The sequence below is a fragment of the Trichechus manatus genome, unplaced genomic scaffold, assembly GCF_000243295.1.
Source record: "Trichechus manatus latirostris isolate Lorelei unplaced genomic scaffold, TriManLat1.0 scaffold00244, whole genome shotgun sequence".
In the NCBI taxonomy this organism is placed as follows: domain Eukaryota; kingdom Metazoa; phylum Chordata; class Mammalia; order Sirenia; family Trichechidae; genus Trichechus; species Trichechus manatus.
This window is the reverse complement of record NW_004444180.1, coordinates 106254-126426: the sequence shown is the minus strand read 5'-3', so window position 1 is coordinate 126426 and position 20173 is coordinate 106254. Positions and strand designations below refer to the sequence as shown.

At 48.1% G+C, this 20173-nt stretch overlaps 2 protein-coding genes across 3 annotated transcripts in view; one reads left to right on the top strand and one right to left on the bottom strand.

Moving 5' to 3' along the window:
- The window catches only part of SIRT3 (sirtuin 3), a 29130-nt gene extending 16137 nt beyond the window's left edge, over positions 1–12993 (top strand). Inside the window, exons 5-6 of the mRNA XM_023724368.1 lie at positions 11518–11679; positions 12154–12993. Coding sequence (XP_023580136.1) covers positions 11518–11679; positions 12154–12414 — 423 coding nt within the window. The 3' untranslated portion in view covers positions 12415–12993. The remainder of the gene's footprint in view (positions 1–11517; positions 11680–12153) is intronic.
- The window catches only part of RIC8A (RIC8 guanine nucleotide exchange factor A), a 10053-nt gene continuing 602 nt past the window's right edge, over positions 10723–20173 (bottom strand). Inside the window, exons 1-8 of one of the 2 annotated variants that reach the window (XM_023724367.1) lie at positions 19535–20031; positions 19058–19149; positions 18522–18672; positions 17414–17509; positions 17186–17330; positions 16974–17118; positions 16609–16728; positions 10723–10858 (exon numbers count right to left, since the gene is read on the bottom strand). In XM_023724367.1, the coding sequence (XP_023580135.1) occupies positions 10822–10858; positions 16609–16728; positions 16974–17118; positions 17186–17330; positions 17414–17509; positions 18522–18672; positions 19058–19149; positions 19535–19927 (1179 nt within the window). In that variant the 5' untranslated portion in view covers positions 19928–20031 and the 3' untranslated portion in view covers positions 10723–10821. Of the gene's footprint in view, positions 10859–16064; positions 16346–16608; positions 16729–16973; positions 17119–17185; positions 17331–17413; positions 17510–18521; positions 18673–19057; positions 19150–19534; positions 20124–20173 lie in introns of those variants that run through there. The other variant, XM_004389396.2, reaches the window with a different exon arrangement.

Below are 20173 nucleotides of genomic sequence, written 5' to 3'. Positions count from 1 at the left end.
TCTTTCCACAGATGTAGTCAGTTTCATTCCTGTGTATTTCATCTGGTGAGGTCAAAGTGTATAGCTGCTGTTTATGATGGTGAAAAAAATGCATCCACAATGAAGAAGTCGTTGGTCTTCCAAAATTCTGTCATGCGATCTCCAGCATCGTTTCTGTTACCAAGGCCATATTTTCCAACTATCGATCCTTCTTCATTTCCAACTTTTGCATTCCAATCCCCAGTAATTATCAATGCATCCTGTTGCATGTTCGATCAATTTCAGACTGCAGAAGTTGGGAAAAATCTTCAATTTCTTCATCTTTGGCCTTAGTGGTTGGTGTGTAAATTTGAATCATAGTCGTATTAACTGGTCTTCCTTGTAGGTGTATGGATATTATCCTATCACTGACAGCGTTGTGCTTCAGGATAGATCTTGAAATGTTCTTTTTGATGATGATGCAACGCCATTCCTCTTCAAGTTGTCATTCCTGTCATAGTAGACCATCTGATTATCTGATTTCAGAATGTCCCGTACCAGTCCATTTCAGCTCACTAATGCCTAGGATATCGATGTTTATGTGTTCCATTTCATTTTTGACGATTTCCAATTCTCCTAGATTCAAGCTTCGTACATTCCATGTTCCAATTATTAATGGATGTTTGCAGCTGTTTCCTCTCATTTTGAGTCGTGCCACATCAGCAAAGCTTGACTCCATCCTCATCATCAAGGTCAACTCTACTTTGAGGAGGCAGCTTTTCCCCCGTCATCTTTTGAGTGCCTTCCAACCTGGAGGGCTCATCTTCTGGCACTCTATCAAACAATGTTCTGCTGCTATTCATAAGATTTTCACTGGCTAGTTCTTTTCAGAAGTAGACTGCCCAGTTCTTCTTCCTAGTCTGTCTTAGTCTGGAAGCTGAGCTGATGACCCTGCTGGTATTTGAATACTGGTGGTATAGCTTACAGCATCACAGCAACACGTAAGCCCCCACAGGACAGCAAACTGACAGACATATGTATTTATGTCGGTTATGTGGAATAAAATATTGCAGCATTTTCATCAGATGAGCCAAGGTCTCTGAGATTTCAGAAGTAAATTTAAAGACACGCACAGATCTTTATCAGTCATTAACAGGGTATTTACATACCTTAAGGGAAGATTTTGGAAATTTTGGAAACACAACAAAACAGATACTGCCAAATATTGATTATCAAGCAGTCCATCATCACAGAAGTATTACAAAGAAACAAGAAAATGACAGAAGTGCTCCAAAAATATCATTGTGTGCCGGAGATCAGTTTCACATAACCACACAGTACACCACTGAAACACTTGAATCCTGCATGAAATTTTCCTCTTAAAACAATGTGGCTATACCTGATGAAGCACGCATGAAGGCATCTGTTACGGATTGAATTGTGTCCCCCCAGAAATGCGTATCAACTTGGTTAGACCACGGTTCCCAGTATTGTGTGGTTGTCCACCATTTTGTGATCTGATGTGATTATCCTATGTGTTGTAAATCTTAACCTTTATCATGTTAATGAGGCAGGACACAATCTATAGGATTAGATTGTATCATGAGTCAATCTCTTTTGGGATATAAAAGAGAGAAGCAAGAAGGAGAGGGACCTGATGCCACCAAGAAAGAAAAGCTGGGAGAGACCATGTCCTTTGGACCCAGGGTCCCTGCACTGAGAAGCTCCTAGACCAGGGGAAGATTGATGACAAGGATCTTACCCCAAAACCAACAGAGAAAGCCTTCCCCAGGAGCTGGTGCCCTGGGTTTGGACTTCTAGCCTTCTAGGCTGTGAGAGAATAAATTTCTGTTTGTTAAGGCTGCCCAGTTGTGGTATTTCTGTTATAGCAGCACTAGATAACTAAGACCAAACCAAAAAGCCATTGCTGTCAAGTCGATTCCAACTCATAGCGACGCTATAGGAAAGAGTAGAACTGCCCCACAGGGTTTTCAAGGAGTGGCTGGTGGATTTGAACTGCCAGACTTTTGGTTAGCAGCTGAGCTCTTAACCACTATGCCATGAGGGCTCCAGATATCTAAGACAGCATCCAAGAAATCAGTGCAGGCTTATCCTGATGACTTAAAATACCAACCTTTACGGAGAAGTGCGACAACTTAATTCTTACACGAGAACTAGGTTTACAGATTCAGGAAAGACAAATTTTACTCATGTAGGTATGTATGATTCCATAATAAAAAATAAAATACAATGCACATTTTCCAATGTCGAAGTTGTTTTATGCATATTCCTAGCCTTAATGATCATAAACTGCACAACAGAATGCTCATTTTTGTCCCTAAAGAGATTCCAAAACCCTCAGTGTACAACAATGATTCAAGAAACACTCGATTCATTATCCTTATTATGTATGGAAATAGATATTGTTCAGCAGCTTAATTGTGATAAAATAATTGAAGAATTTGTAAGAGCAAAGAATAGAAAGAAATGTTTTTAATTATAACATGTTAGGGATAAAAGATCTATCTGAAAATAAAATATAGTAATATTTTGTTTTCTGATCATTAAATTTTCTTTTATGGTATCTTTTCATTTGTTCATTTATACTGATAGCATTTATTATGAAACAAGCATAAAAATTGAAGTATGAGCCATTTAAAACAAAATTAGTGAAAGTCAATTTTTCGTTGTGGGAGATCAACAGGATTTTTACATTGATTATCAAAACAGCTAAGTTCACTGACTTGTTTTCTTTGTTGTAGAATACGTAGGATATTCTTTTACAGAAAATGTGGTATATAGTAAAAATCTTAGTACCCAGCATCCACTAAAAATTTTATAATCCAGTTCATCTCATTCAGCTAAAATGGCATATGCCACTTTTATGTTCAGTTGCTAATATTATAGTCACATTTAAAAATAAGTCACATCATGGATAGCTAAAACACACACACACACATAAACACCAAGAAAACCAAACTTGTTGCTGACCCTATAGGACAGAATTGAACTGCTGACCTTTTGGTTAGCAGCCGTGCTCTTCACCACTACACCACCAGGGCTCACTTGCTTACAAACTCGCTCTTGCTCGCTCTCCTCTTTCTATCTCTCTTCATCCCTCCTTTTCTCTCTCTCTCCCTCTATATATATATATATACACACGTATATATATAACTCACATATCCCATTCAAACGCGTGAGTAAGCAGGGGAGGGGGCACCATAGATTATCAGTGTTTAGTGCTCTCACATGCCTTAATCCAGCCCTGCACAGTGGCTATACCATTCTACACTTCCTCCAGTAATGGATTAAAAATGAAACCAAACTCATTGCCATTGAGTTGAGATTCCAACTCACAGTGACACTACAGGACAGAGTAGAACATCCTGGTAGAGTTTCGGAGGAGTAGCTGGTGGATTTGAACTGCTGAGCTCTTAACCACTGCAGAGCCAGGGCTCCAGTAATAGATAAGGATTCCAGTTTCTCCACATCCTCACTGACATTTGTTTTCAGTGTTTTTTTTTTTTTAGCAATCCTAGTGGGAGTAAAGTCGTATCTCATTGTGGTTTTTATTTCATCTCCTTAATGGCTAGTGACTGCAGAGTTCTATTGACTATGCAAAGGCATTCAACTGTCTGGATCATAACAAATTATGGATAGCATTTCAAAGAATCAGAATTCCAGAACACTTAATTGTCCTCATGACGAACCTGTACATAGACCAAGAGACAGTCGTTCGAACAGAACAAGGGGATACTGCATGGTTTAAAGTCAGGAAACGTGTGTGTCAGAGTTGTATCTTTTCACCATACCTATTCAATCTGTATGCTGAGCAAATAATCCAAGAAGCTGGACTGTATGAAGAAGAACGGGGCATCAGGATTGGAGGAAGACTGATTAACAACCTGTGTTATGCAGATGACACAACCTTGCTTGCTCAAAGTGAAGAGGACTCGAAACATTACTGTGAAGATCAAAGACCACAGCCTTCAGTATGGATTACACCTCAACATAAAGAAAACAAAAATCCTTACAACTGGACCAGTAAGCAACATGATAAATGAAGAAAAGATTGAAGTTGTCTAGGATTTCATTTTACTTGGATCCACAATCAATGCCCATGTAAGCAGCAGTCAAGAAATGAAAAGATGCATTGCATTGGGCAAATCTGCTGCAAAAGACCTCTTTAAAGTGTTAAAAAGCAAAGATTTCACTTTGAGGACTAAGGTGCGCCTGATCCAAGCCATGGTATTTTCAATTGCCTCATATGCCTGCGAAAGCTGGGCAATGAATAAGGAAGACTGAAGAAGAATCGATGCCTTTCAATTATGGTGTTGGGGAAGAATATTGAATATACCATGGACTGCCAGAAGAATGAACAAATCTGAATGCTGCTTAGAAATAAGGATGGCAAGACTTCGTCTCACATGCTTTGGACACGTTATCAGGAGGGATCCGTCCCTGGAGAAGGACATCATGCTTGGTAAAGTAGAGGGTCAGTGAAAAAGAAGACGACCCTCAGTGAGATGGATTGATACAGTGGCTGCAACAGTAGGCTCAAGCATAACAACAATCGTGAGGGTGGCGCAGGACCGGGCAGTGTTTGGTTCTGTTGTACACAGGGTCGCTATGAGTCAGAACTGAACTGATGGTACCTAACAACAATAGCCAATGGTGTTGAGCATCTTTTCATATGCTTGTTTGCCATTTGTATATCTTACCTCCCACTGAGTTTTAATTTTAGTTATCCTATTTTTTATTTCTAGAATTTCTGTGTGGTGGTTCTTGAAATCTGCTAGATGAGTTTCTATAATTTTCTATCTGCTATGGATATTTCAAGCTTTTTAAAAATTTTAAATATAGTTTTATAATCTGTGTCTGATAATATGAGAAGTCTTTGGTGGGTCTTTTTTTTGGTCTGTTGTTCCTGCTGGTTCTTGCTGGATTCAGCTTACCAAAACAAATCCCATTTGACACTAAGCTTTACCTCAGACAGCTAGGTACCTTCCTTCTTAAGTTTCCATATTAACCTTGTCCACCTATCCCAAGGCATTAATCCAGGTAGAGCAGGATATACTACTTATTTGCATAGACTTCTCCTTGGCCTGCAAGGAAGAGGGGTGTGACAACTTTTGTTATCCATGGCAATCTGGCCAGTGAGTGATAGCACTTTTGTTTGAGAGAGGCAGGTGGTCTTGTCTTTACACACCTAGAGCATGGCTCCAAAGGGTACACCTGTGGCAACAACTTCCCAGGGGTGGTGCTTCCTCCCTACGCTGCTTGGCTCCAGGCATTCTTTTCACTGCCCCAGGAGGGAGGGAGATAGAGTGTTTCTGAATCATTCTTTCCCCTGTGGAATCCCACTTCAGCACGGGGAGGGCTTCCATTTGCACCCCTACCTTGGGCTGACCCTGCGTCTTAATATCTGCTCTCCAAGCTTTACAGGCCCTTAGGGGCAGATTACCCAGTAAGCAAAGTAAGCATGAGCTTACTTGTGCTTGCTTACTAATCTGTAGTGACCAGTGTGAAATTGGTCACTACAGATTAGTAAGTAAGCACAAATAGGCCCATGCTTACATTGCTTACTGAGTAATCCTTCCCTGTTAGGGATTGTAAATTTGAAAAGAGGCTTTGATTATGTAGGAATGTGCTGTGGTATTAGAGGAGAGACAGATGCCAGGTATACCTAGAAGCAGAATCTTTGATGTGGTGAAAAAATGTGAAATTGTTCACTACAGATGATCTGGTAAGCAAGGTAAACACTGTGCTTACCTTGCCTATTGAATAATCCACCCTGCTGACACCCTCCCCACCAAAGCCTGGATTTGCCCAAGTTGCACACACCTTAGGGCAGCAGCATCTTGGTCTCCATTCTCCTCTCTGGGTCCCACTTTCCTGTAGACTTTGGCCTAGCACTTCTTTATCTTGCAAACTCTTTGATACTTTGAGATGTATATATTTTTCTATTTTATCCAAGATTTTTAGGTGTTTTCAGCTAGAGGATCAGTCTGCCTAAGAGGTCACGTAAGGCCATGAAAATGGGACAGAAAATTTATGATGGACTACTTCCCGACAAGATTGTGATATAAATATTTCAGGATCTGCAAAAGCAACGCACGCAGCAGTAACTAGACTTCAGTGATAAGGTGTAGGATTAAAGTAAACAAGTGACTTCTAAGGATGGAAGTGTATAGTATAAAGTAATAATTTGTTGTTGTTAGGTGATGTCAAGTTGGTTCTGACTCATAGTGACCCTATGTACAACAGAACAAAACCCTGCCTGGTCCTGCACCATCCTTACAGTTGTTATTATGCTTGAGCCCCTTGTTGCAGCCACTGTGTCAGTCCATTTCATTGGGGTCTTCCTCTTTTTCGATGACCCTCTACCAAGCATAATGTCCTTCTCCAGGGACTGGTCCCCCCAGATAACATGTCCAAAGTATGTGAAACAAAGTCTCACCATCCTCACTTCTAATGAGCATTCTGGCTGTCCTTCTTCCAGGACAGATTTGTTTGTTCTTTTGGCCAAACCAAAACCAAACCCATTGCCATCGGGTTGATTCTGACTCATAGCAACCCTACAGGACAGAGTAGAACTGCCCCACAGGGTTTCCAAGGAGTGCCTGGTGGATTCAAACTGCCGACCTTTTGGTTAGCAGCCAGAGTCATGGTATAGTCAATATTCTTTGCCAACACCATAATCCAAAGGCATCAGTTTTTCTTCAGTCTTCCTTATTCATCATCCAGCTTTCACATGCATATGAGGTGACTGAAAACACCGTGGCTTGGGTCAGGCACACCTTAGTTTTCAAGGTGACATCTTTGCCTTTTAACACTTTAAAGAAGTCTTCTGCAGCAGATTTACCAATACAATGCGTCTTTTGATTTCTTGACTGCTGCTTCCGTGGGTATTGATGGTGGATCCGAGTAAAATGAAATCCTTGACAACTTCAATCTCTTCTCCGTTTATCATGGTGTTGCTTATTGGTCCAGTTGTGAGGATTTTTGTTTTCTTTATGTTGAGGTGAATCCATACTGAAGGCTGTGGTCTTTGACCTACATCAGTAAGTGCTTCAAGTCCTCTTCACTTTCAGCAAGCAAAGTTGTGTCATCTGCATAATGCAGGTTGTTGATGAGTCTTCCTCCACTCCTGATGCCCCGTTCTGCCCCGTATACTCCAGCTTCTTGGATTATTTGCTCAGCATACAGATTGAATAGGTATACTGGAAGGATACAACCCTGATGCACACCTTTCCTGACTTTAAACCACACAGTATCCCCTTGTTCTGCTCAAACGACTGCCTCTTGATCTATGTACGGGTTTCTCATGAGCACAATTAAGTGTTCTGGAATTCCCATAATTTGTTACGATCCAATAGTCGAAAGCCTTTGCACGGTCAATAAAACAGAGGTAAACATCTTTTCTCCACTTATCATAATGTTACTTATTGGTCCAGTTGTGAGGATTTTTTAATTTAGTAGCACAAAAAAAGAAAGAAAATACCATTCTTCTGGATTGAAACATTAAATATGGTAAAAATGTTAATTCTGCCCAAATTAATGTTTGATGCAGTTTCAGTCTAAATTCCAGCAGGAATTTCCTTGAAATTTGTCATAATTGTTCTGTAGTTCATGTGGAAAAATTGGCGAGATTATGAAAGTTAATTCTGAAAAAAGGATAGGACTAGTCCTATTAAATATCAAGGATACATTAAAGCAACAGTAATTAGCAGAGTGAAAATGGACTGAGAGAATAAACAACTAGATCTCTGGAATATCACAGCTCAGATATAGCTCATAATTGAATAATAATGTATTGCAGTGGAACCACCACAGAACAATGCAGAGGTTATTCACTAGTGTTGGGATAACTGGTTATTAATTAGGAAAAAAAAATCCATATGAACGCTTATCTCATTACATCATAAAAATAGATTCCAAATGGATTACAAAGTCAAAAAAACTAGAAGAAGGTAAAAGTGATCCTTTGTCAGTTCCTAGAGGAGAGGGAAACAGATGATGACTTGGTAATGATTTTGAAGCATTTGATGCTATTACAAAGGAAAAGAGTGCTGTGCAATGAATTGCTTAATATGGCCGTTCTAGCTGTAGTCTTTGTAACTCCCTCCAAACGATTGGTAGGACCATGCTAATAAGGTATGTGAAACCCTAACCAGAGGATTGGTCAGTTTTGCCATCCTAGTAGGCTTAAAATGAGCCATCCCAGAGGTAAGGGGAGAAGATCGCATCACCGCCAAGGAAGAAGAGCCTGGAGTAGAACGCAGCCTTTGGACCTGGGATTCCTGCACTGAGAAGCTTCTGGAACCAAGAGACCGGAGGAGAGAGCGAGAGCGCTGTAACGGCAGGAGACAGCCCAGCCTGCGGAGCAAGAAAGCTGAGTAACTTTGGTCAGAAGGCTTGCAGGAGGAGTAGGGTGCCTCCAAGCACTTGGTGGAGCTAGGTTTGCCGATTCGTAGAGCTCTAGCAGAGCACCTTCAGGCCAAGGCTTACTGGCAGAGTGGGGTCCCTCTGGGCACTTATGGGCAGAGCTAAAAGAGCTTTGTAACACTTGCCCAAACAGGGCATAGGCCAGGAGGCCAGAGAGAAGCGTGCCTGTGAGCATGGCTGAGAAGAGGCTGTCCTGATGGAAGAACTGTATCCTGAGCATTCCTGAACCTGGACTGTAACCTGCTACTTCCTATTAAACCCCATAATCGTGAGTATGGTCTGTGAGTTCTGCGCGGCCATTGCAATGAATTATCGAACCCAGCAGAGAACTAGAGAGTGCCATAGGAGGGATGGTTGGTGTCAGAATTGGTAAATACGGCGGAGAGAGGAGGCATGTCTGTCCTCTGCCTCATAGGAATCAGCCTTGGACTGTTGATCTTGATTCTCCTTCCTCCTTGTGAAGTTAGAGGAGGTCAGATGCCACTGCCATGCCATTTTTACACTAACGCTTGTGTCTTAGTTATCTAGTGCTGCCATAACAGAAATATCACAAGTGGATGGTTTTAACAAACAAAAGTTTGTTCTCTGATAGGAAGCCAGAAGTCCAAATTCAGGGTGCCAGCTCCAGGGGAAGGCTTGCTTTCTGTGTCAGCTCTCGGGGAAGGTCCTTGTCATCAATCTTCCCCTGGTCTAGGAGCTTCTCAGCGTAGGGACCCTGAGTCCAAAGAAACATGCTTCCCTCCTGCTTCTTCATTCTTGATGGTGGGAGGTCTCTCTGCTGGCTTCTGTCTTTTACATCTCAAAAGAGATTGACTCAAGATACAACCTAATCTTGTAGATTGAATCCTGCCTCATTCACATAACTGCCTCTGATCCTGCCTCATAAACATCACAGAGGTAGGATTTACAACACAGGAAAATCACATCAGAAAACAAAATAGTGAACAATCACACAATACCGGGAATCATGGCCTAGCCAAGTTGGCAGACATTTTGAAGGGACGCAAGTCAATCCATAACAGCTTGTTTCTCCCCAACCCCCAAAAGAAAGAAGGCAAATAACCTAAAAAGGCATTTATTGCAAGTGTGACTGCAATGAGGATAATACCTTTTTACACGAGAACCTCAAGGAAAGCTATGTTTCTCTAAATATACTTTTTAAAAATGTATTTGTCTTTGGAAACACTTTTTAAAAACAAACTTCAGTTAAAGGAGGAAATGGTAAACAGAGTAGTCTGTATGTTGTTCTCTTAGGTGCTGTTGAGTAGTTTCCGACTCATAGTGATCCTCTGTACAACAGAACCAAACACTGCCTGGTCCTGCACCATCCTCACAATCCTTGTTACGCTTGAGCTCGTTGTTGCAGCCACTGTGTCAGTCCATCTCCTTGAGGGTCTTCCTCTTTTTCGCTGACCCTCTATTTTACCAAGCATGATGTCCTTCAGGTAACATGTCCAAAGTATGTGAGATGTAGTCTCACCATCATTGCTTCTGAGAAGCATTCTGGTTGTATTTCTTTCGAGACAGATTTATTCGTTCTTTTGGCAGTCCATGATATATTCAATATTCTTCGCCAACACCACAATTCAAAGGCATCAATTCTTCTTTGGTCTTCTTTATTCATTGTCCAGCTTTCGCATGCATATGAGGTGATTGAAAACACCATGGCTTGGGTCAGGCGCACCTTAGTCTTCAAGGTGACAGCTTTGCTTTTTAACACTTTAAAGGGGTCTTTTGCAGCAGATTTGCACAATGCAATCCGTCATTTGTTTTGTTTTGTTTTTTTCATTATTGTGCTTTAGGTGAAGGTTTACAGAACAAATAGTTTCTCATTAAACTGTCAGTACACGTTGTTTGATTTCTTGACGGCTGCTTCCATGGGTGGTGATTGTGGATCCAAGTAAAATGAAATCCTTGACAACTTCAATCTTTTCTCCATTTATCATGGTGTTACTTATTGGTCCAGTTGTGACGATTTTTGTTCTCTTTTATGTTGAGGGGTAATCCATACTGAAGGCTGTAGTCTTTGATCTTCATCAGTAAGTGCTTCAAGTCCTCTTGACTTTCAGCAGGCAAGGTTGTGTCATCTGCATAATGCAGGTTGTTAATGAGTCTTCCTCCAATCCTGATGCCCCATACTTCATATAGTCCAGCTTCTTGGATTATTTGCTCAACATACAGATTGAATAAGTATCGTGAAAAGATACAACCCCGATGCACACCTTTCCTGGCTTTAAACCACACAGTATCCCCTTGTTCTGTTCAAACGACTGCCTCTTGGTCTACGTACAGGTTCCTCATGAGGACAGTTACGTGTTCTTGAATTCCCACTCTTCGCGATGTTATCCATAATTTGTTACGATCCACGCAGCCCAGTGTCTTTGCATAGTCAATAAAATACAAAGAGGAGATACTTCAAATGCTTGTATTTCCATCCCTAGTGGGAGCAGTCCTAAAGGCAAAAGAAAAAACCATTTTGTAAACCTAGTAAGATCACTGATTTGGGACAAGCATCAGTGTCGCTAAGACTGTTGGCTGCAGTGTTGGTGGGCGCACTTGGTCTGAAAGTCACTAAAAGTGGGACAGCAAGACACGTGCTTCCTGACACGAAACCTAGGAGGTGACCTCACCCAGAAGTTGGACCTAAATCGAATTCTGCCTTCAAGCTAGCAGCACAGGGGGTCGGCCTGTCTCAGGTTGGGGACATCCTGCAAACGCCCAACCTAGTCTCCTTAACCAAGCTAGCATGAGGAGAAATGAAACATGGGCTTTGCTTGGATCCTTATTCCAAGAAACACTGTAAAAGTATTCTGGAGAGACATGCCTGGGTGAGGTGTCCATGATGCTGAGGGGTCATCACTGATGCTGTTAGGTGTGATAATGGTATGTGACTCAAGTCAGAATATGTTAGGTATCTCCTGAAGTGTTTATGGGTGATGTGATATGATCTCCAGGATCTGGGGTGACATAGGAAACAAAATGGGCAAAATGCTGGTAACCGATGAAGCTGGCTGAAGGGCATGGGGCTCCCTGGACTGGTCCCTGGGCTGCTGTGAGGCTGGGAAACCTCATCATAAACAGTTGCTGTTGCCTTTCCTTCTACTGTCTTAGGCTGACGTGTTGGCGGACAGGGTGCCCTGCTGCAGGGTCTGTACCGGCATCGTGAAGCCTGACATCGTGTTCTTCGGGGAACCACTGCCAGAGAGGTTCCTGCTGCACGTGGCCGATTTCCCCATGGCTGACCTGCTGGTTGTCCTTGGGACCTCCCTTGAGGTCTGCACTGGCTGGGTGTGTGGAAAGGGAGGGGCAGAGGGGGAGGAGGGGGGTGGGGAGAGGGGACTGGGCACCATCAGCTCAGCGCTGGGCGCTTGTGAGTGGCTCCGGGTGCTTTGGGGGCATTCAGGTCCTCCTCTGGGAGATGAACGGGTTTACCTGGTGAGGAAGGGGGCAGGTGGGAAGGAGTCAAGCTCCGATGAGGCTCACAATAAAGACAGAATGCTCTGTCTTATGAGACAGAGCGGCGAGGAGCTTCAGGATCAGAGGAGAGGGAAGCTTGGGCCTGGGGACATTGGGGGCAGGAGTGTGGCTGCAGGAAGAGTGTGTGCAGTGGGCTTTTCCTGCATGCAGAAGCCTGAGGTCAACCTGTGCTGTCCACTGAGGCCTCCCAGGCAAGCCATGGGGTGCTGGAGCCTCTCGGGTGTGCCCTGTCCTCCGAGGGATGCCAGGTTCCTGTCGGGTGCCTTCCAGGTGGAGCCTTTTGCCAGCTTGTCTGAAGGCGTCTGCAGCTCTGTGCCCCGAGTGCTCATCAACCAGGATGTGGTGGGCACCTTTGCATGGCATCCCCGGGGCAGGGATGTAGTGCAGCTGGGGGACGTGGTTCACAGCGTGGAGAAGCTGGTGAAGCTGCTGGGCTGGACAGAGGAGATGCGGGACCTTGTGCAGCGGGAGACGGACAAGGTACCGAGGGCGGGTGGGCCGCCTGGCAAGGCTCTGTGTGGCCTGTCCTAAAACAGCCCCAGTTGGAGCTGGTGCGGATGTGGGTTGCGTCAAGCATGTCTGGGCTATTGATGTGCTTGTGAGTTGGGTGTTATCATTGGCATCATCCCCATTTTTGAGAGGAAGAAACATGTTAATTGGCTGCAGTTCCCAGTTAGCAGTCTGCGTTCTCACCAGCATCTGGTTCTGAGATATGCAGGTGGGAACGCAGGCCCTGAAGTCCCCAAGTTCTTGTCCTCCCCAAGTCTGCCGTGTCCTCTCCACCTCTTCTAGGAAAAGCTCCTCAGCACCCCCAAGCGAGAACACAAGGCACATTAAAGAAGAGCCTGAGAGTGTTTCCTTCCACACGTGTGAGACTTGCCATCACCAGCATTTTTATTCCAGAGTCTGGCTCTTAGGGACACGATGGGGCTGGGAAATGAAGACCACCAAATGCTAGTCATGTGCTGGTCACCCTACTGGGGCTAGCTGTGCCAGGCAGGAGGAGACCCTGGTCAGGGCATCTGGTTCCCATACAAAAGCAGACTGATGGAGGCAGCCCTAGAGGGGTTTTGTTGTTGTTGAGAATATACACAGCAAAACATACACCAGTTCAGCAGTTCCTACGTGTACAGTTTAGTGACACTGATTACATTCTTCGAGTTGTGCAATCATTTTCACCCTCCTTTTCTGAGTTGTTCCTCCCCGATTTACATAAACTCACTGCCCCCTAAGGTTCCTATCTAATCTTTTGAGTTGTTGTCAGTTTGATCCCATATAGATAGTACTTAAAAGAACACAATGCTCAAGGCAGACATTTTGCACTCGTTAAGCTAAACTACTGTTTCGTTTTAAGAAGATTACAGGGGATACTTTTGGTGTACACTTTAAAGATTATCTTAGGGCAATACTTTAAGGGGTTCATCCAACCTTCATGGCTTCAGAAAGTCTAGAGTCCCTGAGAATTTGGAATTGTTTGCGTTTCCCCCTTGATCAGGATTCGTCTATAGAATCTTCCAGTAATGCTGAGTAATAGTAACCAGGCACCGTCCAGTTCTTCTGGTCTCATGGCAAAGGGGCCGTTGTTCATGGAGGCAGTTAGCCACACAGTCCATCTCTTCCTGTTCCTTCTTCCTCTGTTGCTCCAGGCAAACAGAGACCAATTGTTGTGCCTTGGATGGCCGCTTGAAACCGTGACCCTAACCCTCCAAACCAAGGTACCACATCCCATGAGGTGTTTTGGCTGCACGTAAGTGGCCTCAGAAGCTATTCTTTTTTTTTGTCGTCATAAACATGTATCACACAACTTTTGCCAGTTCCACTTTTTACAAGTATACAACTTATTGACAGCATTTATAGTGATTGTGTAACAGTACCCTTAATAAATGCAATTTTTCCATCGCTGTAAACTGAAAGCAGTACTCTATAAGCAATAACCTCTCCCTTTCCTCTAGCTCCCACCCCTGGTAACCACTAGTAAACTCTGGTCTTTGTACGTTTGCTTTTTCTTGTCTTTTAATGTAAGTGAGGTCATAGAATATTTGCTCCTTTGTGATTGACTTATTTCATTCAGTATAATGTCTTCCAGCTCCATCCACAACTGTAGCATGTGTCAAGACTTCATTTCTCCTACTGGCTGAGTAGTATTCTAGTCTATGTATGTACTACGTTTTGTTTATCTTCATCTCTTGATAGGCATTTAGGTGGTTTCCACGTTTTGGCTATTGTGAACAGTGCTGCAATGAACACTGGAGTACAAGTCTCTGTTTGAGTCTCTATTTTCAAGTCTTTTGGGTATATACCTAGAAGCAGAATTGCTGGGCCTATAGGGTTTGACTTGTTAATTTGTTTACAGAATGTGTGCCTGCTGGCTGGTCTTCGTTTTATCTTGTGATTTAAGGCCTTACCATCAAGGGCAGCTAGGTGTGAGGGGTGGATTGCAGAATAGCGTGAGTGATTTTTTTGAACAAGCATCCGGACCTCCCATTGGCCATTTAAAATCCCTTAGACAGAGGCTCTCCTTTAGCCACCCCCTTCTCCCCAACCCCATGGGGATCATCTCAACCTGCCTGGCAGCAGAGCTGGCAAAGAAGTCAAAAAGCTTCTGCTTTATGACATACTTTGCTTGTTTGCAGACCTGGCCAGTGAGGTCTGGTGCCCGCCTGGTGTGTTTATGGAAAACTGATTTGAATATTCCCATGTTCCAGCTCCACGCAGGGACAGGTAGGCGTGGCAGCCCTCATAGCCAGGAGGGCCACTGAGAAGAGAGCCATGTCCATCTGATGAGACCTCGTGCCGGGAGAAGCAGCAGGCACTCAAAACTCTAGGCCAAATGAGGACGCATGACCCGAGGACCAGAGTGGCCATGACTGGACTGCCTGCAGCCACCACGGACACCCCGGGCTGCGCAGTCATGTGACGGGCGGCCTAGCTCCTGTGTCGCCACACAAAGGGCTAACCAGAAAGCAGTCTTCTCAAGGTGACCCTCTGAACTGAACAGACCAGTGTAGGCTCCTCGGCCAGACCCAGCTTTGTCCAGTCGCATCTGAGGGGCAGTCTGAAGGCCAGGCGGTTGCCCACCCGGTCCCCGGTGTGTGTCCTAGGCCTAGGTGTCCTCAGGGTCTTGCAGTGGCTGTTTTTAATTCGACAAAGTGTCTCTTTTCTGGCATGAAATAAACTTCAGTATAAAAACTGTATCTCTTCATTTTTGTCCTCAAAAGGAACCAAGAGTTGACATTAAGTGAGGAAAGGGGCTCTTGGGGTCCTTACTCACTGGCGTGGCCAGCGGAGAACCCTCCCTTCCACCCTGGCCCCTTTAGAGCACATGGGCACCCACCCAGGGCTCATGCCTGTCCTCCAGAGTACTGTGCTCTGTGGCGCTTCCACCAGTGCTTGCCTGTCTGCTCGGCACTCACTCCCCAACCAGGCTGCTTTCATGGTTGCTGTCAGAATTACCCTCCAAAACGCAGGGTGCTCACTTAGAAGCCTTCCTGGCTCCTGGCTGCCTGTGGGTGTCCTTGACCCCTGGCCACCCTGTGCTCTGGGGAAAGCCCACCCTGCTGCCGGGCATTCTGCGCAGTCTCCCCTGGGGTGGCCCAAGGCCTAGTCCAGTGGCACCTCCCAGGAAGTCTCCTGCCCTTCAGGCCACTGGCTGCTTCCCCCTCAGCCCACCTGTGTGCCTCCCTCCCGGCTCGTCCCTCCAGTCGACTCTGCAGAGGACCCATGGTCTTGTTCCTTGACTATAAAACGTGGGAGTGAGCTCGGAAAACTGGAATTTGGGAGGGAAGGAAGCGAGTTTCTATTCTACTTAATGTTCCTTTGCTTGCTACTCTGCAGACACATCCAAGCACACGTTCTCGCCCAAAATGTGTCTTTATTCTAGGACAATGCCTCTGTGGTCTCAGGAGGGGCGTTTTCCTTCATGAAAATATTTTCAGTCTGAGTCGGTGGGAAGGGTCATGACTCAGCGGCCACACCTGGCGAGACCCCCAGCTCTGGGGAGACGGCGTGCAATCTGTGCGTACGTGAGCAGTTGTGCTGTGAGATACGTCTGCATGTACAGCTCTAGCAGGTTCCTTCCCCTGTGAAATGCAGCGCCCGTCCCTGTCCCGCCAGGCCCACCCCTGGGCAGTGTCCTCTCACGCGCTCCTCCTGGGCGCACACAGAGTAGACCAGTCGTGAGATTCCAGACTTAATGCAGGACGAGCCCTTCCCAGTCCAGAGACAAGAAGCTGAACCAGAGGGGAATCGCGAGCAGACATGGGCAGGGCTGGGGCCAGCACCAAGGCGTCTGCACGCGGACCAGCTCTGAAGGGAAGGAGAGCTGCAGCCTTAGTCGGGGTCCGAGTCGGGGTCGGAGTCAGGGTCGGAGCTGAGCTGCCCCTCCATGGTCTGGCCCATGGCGTCCTGCAGAGACGTGAGGTGACCGCAGGGACTAATGCTCATGGGCTGGATGACTTGGTGCCTGCAGACAAAGGCTCGGTGGGCCGGGCGTGGTCCTGCCCTTCCGGGCCACCACCTCTCCACCAGCCAACTGCCCCAACCAGGGAGCCTGGGCAGGACCTTGTGTCCATCAGGCTGAACCCTAACTGCCCCTCCTGGCTTTGAGACGGTAGGCAGTCACTTTATTTCCCCCTGCCTTGGTTTTCATCAAGACTGATACAGAGTGTGGCCCTTCCCCTGGAAGATGCCTCAGGGAGGGTTCCTTGCCCGCTGGCCACCACTCACCTGGAGAGCTTGTCAAACATGTTCACCAGCTTCATGGCCTCATGCTCCTTCTGCTCCTCTGTCATGCCGTCCATGGGGTTGGGCGGCTTCTCCTCCACCCGCCCCGTCACGGGGTTTATGCTGCTTCCGGGGGGACGGGGCATTAGTACCCAACCAAGAAGGGAGGAGCTGAAGGGGCGGTGGGCTCCCAAGCTTGCCCTAGCAGTTAGAGGCTCCCACGTACTGACCACCTTCTGGTTGCCCAGACAGGCCTGGCTCCAGTCCCCTGACATGGACCTCAGGACAGATGCCACTCAAAGGGGGACAGAGGCCGCTTCCACCCGTCCCACCCGATGGGCTGGTGGTGTGGGGTTAGGGCAGCACACCTGGCTTTGGCTTCCTTATACTCCTCCGTGTCCGTGTCCTCCTCCTCTGAGTACTGGGCTGAGGCCCGGCCCCCTGCCATGAGGCCCCTGGCAGCCAGGAGGCCAGCAGCGTTCCCGTAGCCCGTGTACTTGACGAATCGGGGCACTGAGGGCAGGTGGAGGTCAGAGCCAGCCAAGGCAGGAGGAGGGGTGGGCGCCCAGCCCCCACTCACCGCTCTCCGCGCACAGCACGAATAGGAACTCGGCGGCCACGCGCTTCACGTCGGTGTCCAGGTGCGTCATGAGGCGGACCAGCCTGTTGCGCAGCAGTCCCCCCACCTCAGGGCGGGTGCTCACGTCCCGCAGTGGGGGCAGCACCTGGGGAGCAGCCCGTCCCTCAGCCTGGGCACAACACGGCGCGGTCTGTGTCCAGGCCTGCCCCCGCCCCCGGGACCCCATACTTGGGCCTTCAGGAACTTCCTGGCTGGGCGGTGCGCACGGGCGCACTCAGTCAGCACGCTCAGCACGGGGGCCACGCTTTCCTTCAGCCGGTGCGTCTGTGGAGAAGCCTCTGTCACCTGCCTGGCCCCACCAGCTGGCAGATCCTGGTGGCGAGGGCTCGGGAACAGATGTAGGGCCTAGGGGGGTTCTTGCAGACGGCCTGCTCCAAGGAGAACCCCCCACAGCCCACACCCCATCCCTCAGGCCAGTCAGACTCAGGACACTGCCTAGCCCTTTGTCTGCATTTTTATCTTTGCTGAAAACGCCCATATTCCTCTTCTGTTGTTCCCCTTTCCATGTTGAGTAATCCTTAAGTGATTTAGAGTGGACATTTAAGCATTTTGTATTGGAACAAGCAGCAGCAGTTCACGTGAGGTGCCCTGTCCTCTTGGCTGCGGCCCCTCAGAGTCACGGCCTCAGGTCAGTGCCGGCATCTGCAGGACAGGCACATGTGGTGCAGATGTGCCCGACGGTTCACACTGTACCCGAACACCCTTCCCCAGGTGCTGTGGGTTCCAGGGACTTCTCAGTATCAAGCCTGCCCCGCTGCATGAGACTGTGAGCTCCTGAAGGTCTGTTGAAGCCCAGCCACCCAGCCTCCTGGGGTGCCTCCCTGGTAATCAGAGGGACCCACTGGGCAAAGGCTCTTGTGGATTCTGTCTTGGGGAGGCCAAGGGAATACGGGGCAGAAGACAGCAAGGGACAGCAAAGGGCTGGTGTGCATGGTGACGCCAACAGTTTGAGTGTCACACACAAGGACTGGGGGCTTCCCAGGACTACCCAAAAAGGAGCCACAGACATAAAAAAGATCACAAAGACAAGGACTCCACTGGACTTTGTAAACCAGGCAGTATCCCCACGGAGGGCCCACTGTTCACTTCCTCCAGTGATCAAGAGTGAAACCTTCAGAAGAAGGAGCTCCACATGCTTCTCAGGGAGAACCACGGGGCGCTGGAGGGAATGCCCGAGTCACATCAGAGACCTCCATGCACCAGGGCTGGTGGTGAAGAAGCAGGGAAAAGCCGGGCGGGAGCCCAGGCGGTCTGCACAGCAGTCCCTCCCCCCTACCTGGTCCAGACGCCGCTCCAGGAAGTCGAGGAGAGCACAAATCAGGTCCATGTTCACTCCCATGAACTCCAGGGAGCCGGCGTGTAGCTCTGGAGTGAGGAGGACATCGAGACACTCAAGGGGCAAGTTTCCCAGGAGGTTCACCGCATGGCTGCAGACAGATGGGGGGGCTTGATTAGGCCAATCCTCCAGCAACTGCAGTCCACAGGTGATGCTGCTCATCGCCACTGCCCAAGATCCAGGAGGCAGTGCCTCCCCCAACTGATCTTGGTGGTGCTAGGAATGCCCGGGTTTTTCCAGATCATGCTGACACCCATCTCACCCAGACAAGTGAAATCAGACTCTAGGGTGGGCCCTCCTGCCCCATTCTGATCCACAGCCAAGACTGAGAACTTTGAGCATTTCCCTCCCAGCCAGGGCAGGCCCAAGTGTAGACTACCTCCACCTACCTTGAAGCTCTGCACCATAGTTCCACCCACGCACCTGTAACCCATGCCCCACACCCCCCACTTACCCACCTCAAGCCCCAGTCTCACCCGTGGAACTCCTCTGTGCGGTCTCCGGCAGCTGAGACCATCACACAGTGCCGCAGAAGGGTCCCCAAGTGCCGGTAAAGGACAGTGTCTTCCTAACCATAAAGGAAGGGGTTCTTATAGGAGGGAGCCCCACCTGTCCCTGCTGCTGCCAGCTGAGGCTCTCGCATGCACTGCGCCCCACCAACGAGGCTGGTCCTGGGCCCTTGTACTCTCAGATGTGACTTTGCTGGTGCCAGAGCTAACAATGGCCAACGCTGTTTTCCTGATTAACAGGGCTTTTCCAATTTAGAATGTTAACAGACTCCCTTGGGATGAAGTCCACACCACACACCCGGGGGCTCCCGCGAGGCCTGGAGGACCAGAACCCCGCCCCCTGCCACTCCTTCCTTGAGGCTCCTCCCCCAATAGGGAGGCGCTCCAGTCCTCTCCACATCTGATGCCCAGAAACTCGAAGGCACCTGTGGGTTGAGCCCTCACCTCATCCACCTCCCTCTTGACCAAGTCAAAGGTGATGTTAAAGAGAACTTTGAGGATCTCCATGGCTCGCTCCGTCTCCTGTGCAGGGAGGAGTTTGGGGGGACTCTCCTCGGGGGACGCCCCCAGCGTCAGCTCCAGCACGTGGGTCAGCAGGCGCACCCCCTGCAGCTCCCGAAACAGCTGCTGGCGCACGTCGGTGCGCAGTGCCGTCAGCAGGAAGAGGAGCCGCAGGTCAAAGAACTGGACGTCATGCGGGAAGCTCCGCTGGCCGTAGAGCTGCACGCGCTCCGAGAGCTTCACTACCAGGCGGGCCTCGGCAGCCAGCACCTGCGCCGCGGGGCTGCTGAGCACGAGGTTGCACAGGCACTTGAGGGACTCAAGCACAACGTCCATTTCTGGAGGCTCAGGGTCAGGCCCCTCGGACGGGAGGATGCCAGCATAGCGGGCCAGGGCCTGCAGGCTCGGGCGGCTGGTGAACCGGTCCAGGCAGCCACGGTCCCGGGACAGGATGCGAAGGCTCTGCAACCAAGTGGCGCGGCGAGAGGGCGGCAGGCCCTGCTCCAGGGCCGACACCAGCAGCCCGGCCAGTCTCTGTAGAAGGGAGAGCAACAGCTCCGCCAGGCCCGCCCCGCGCCCGGC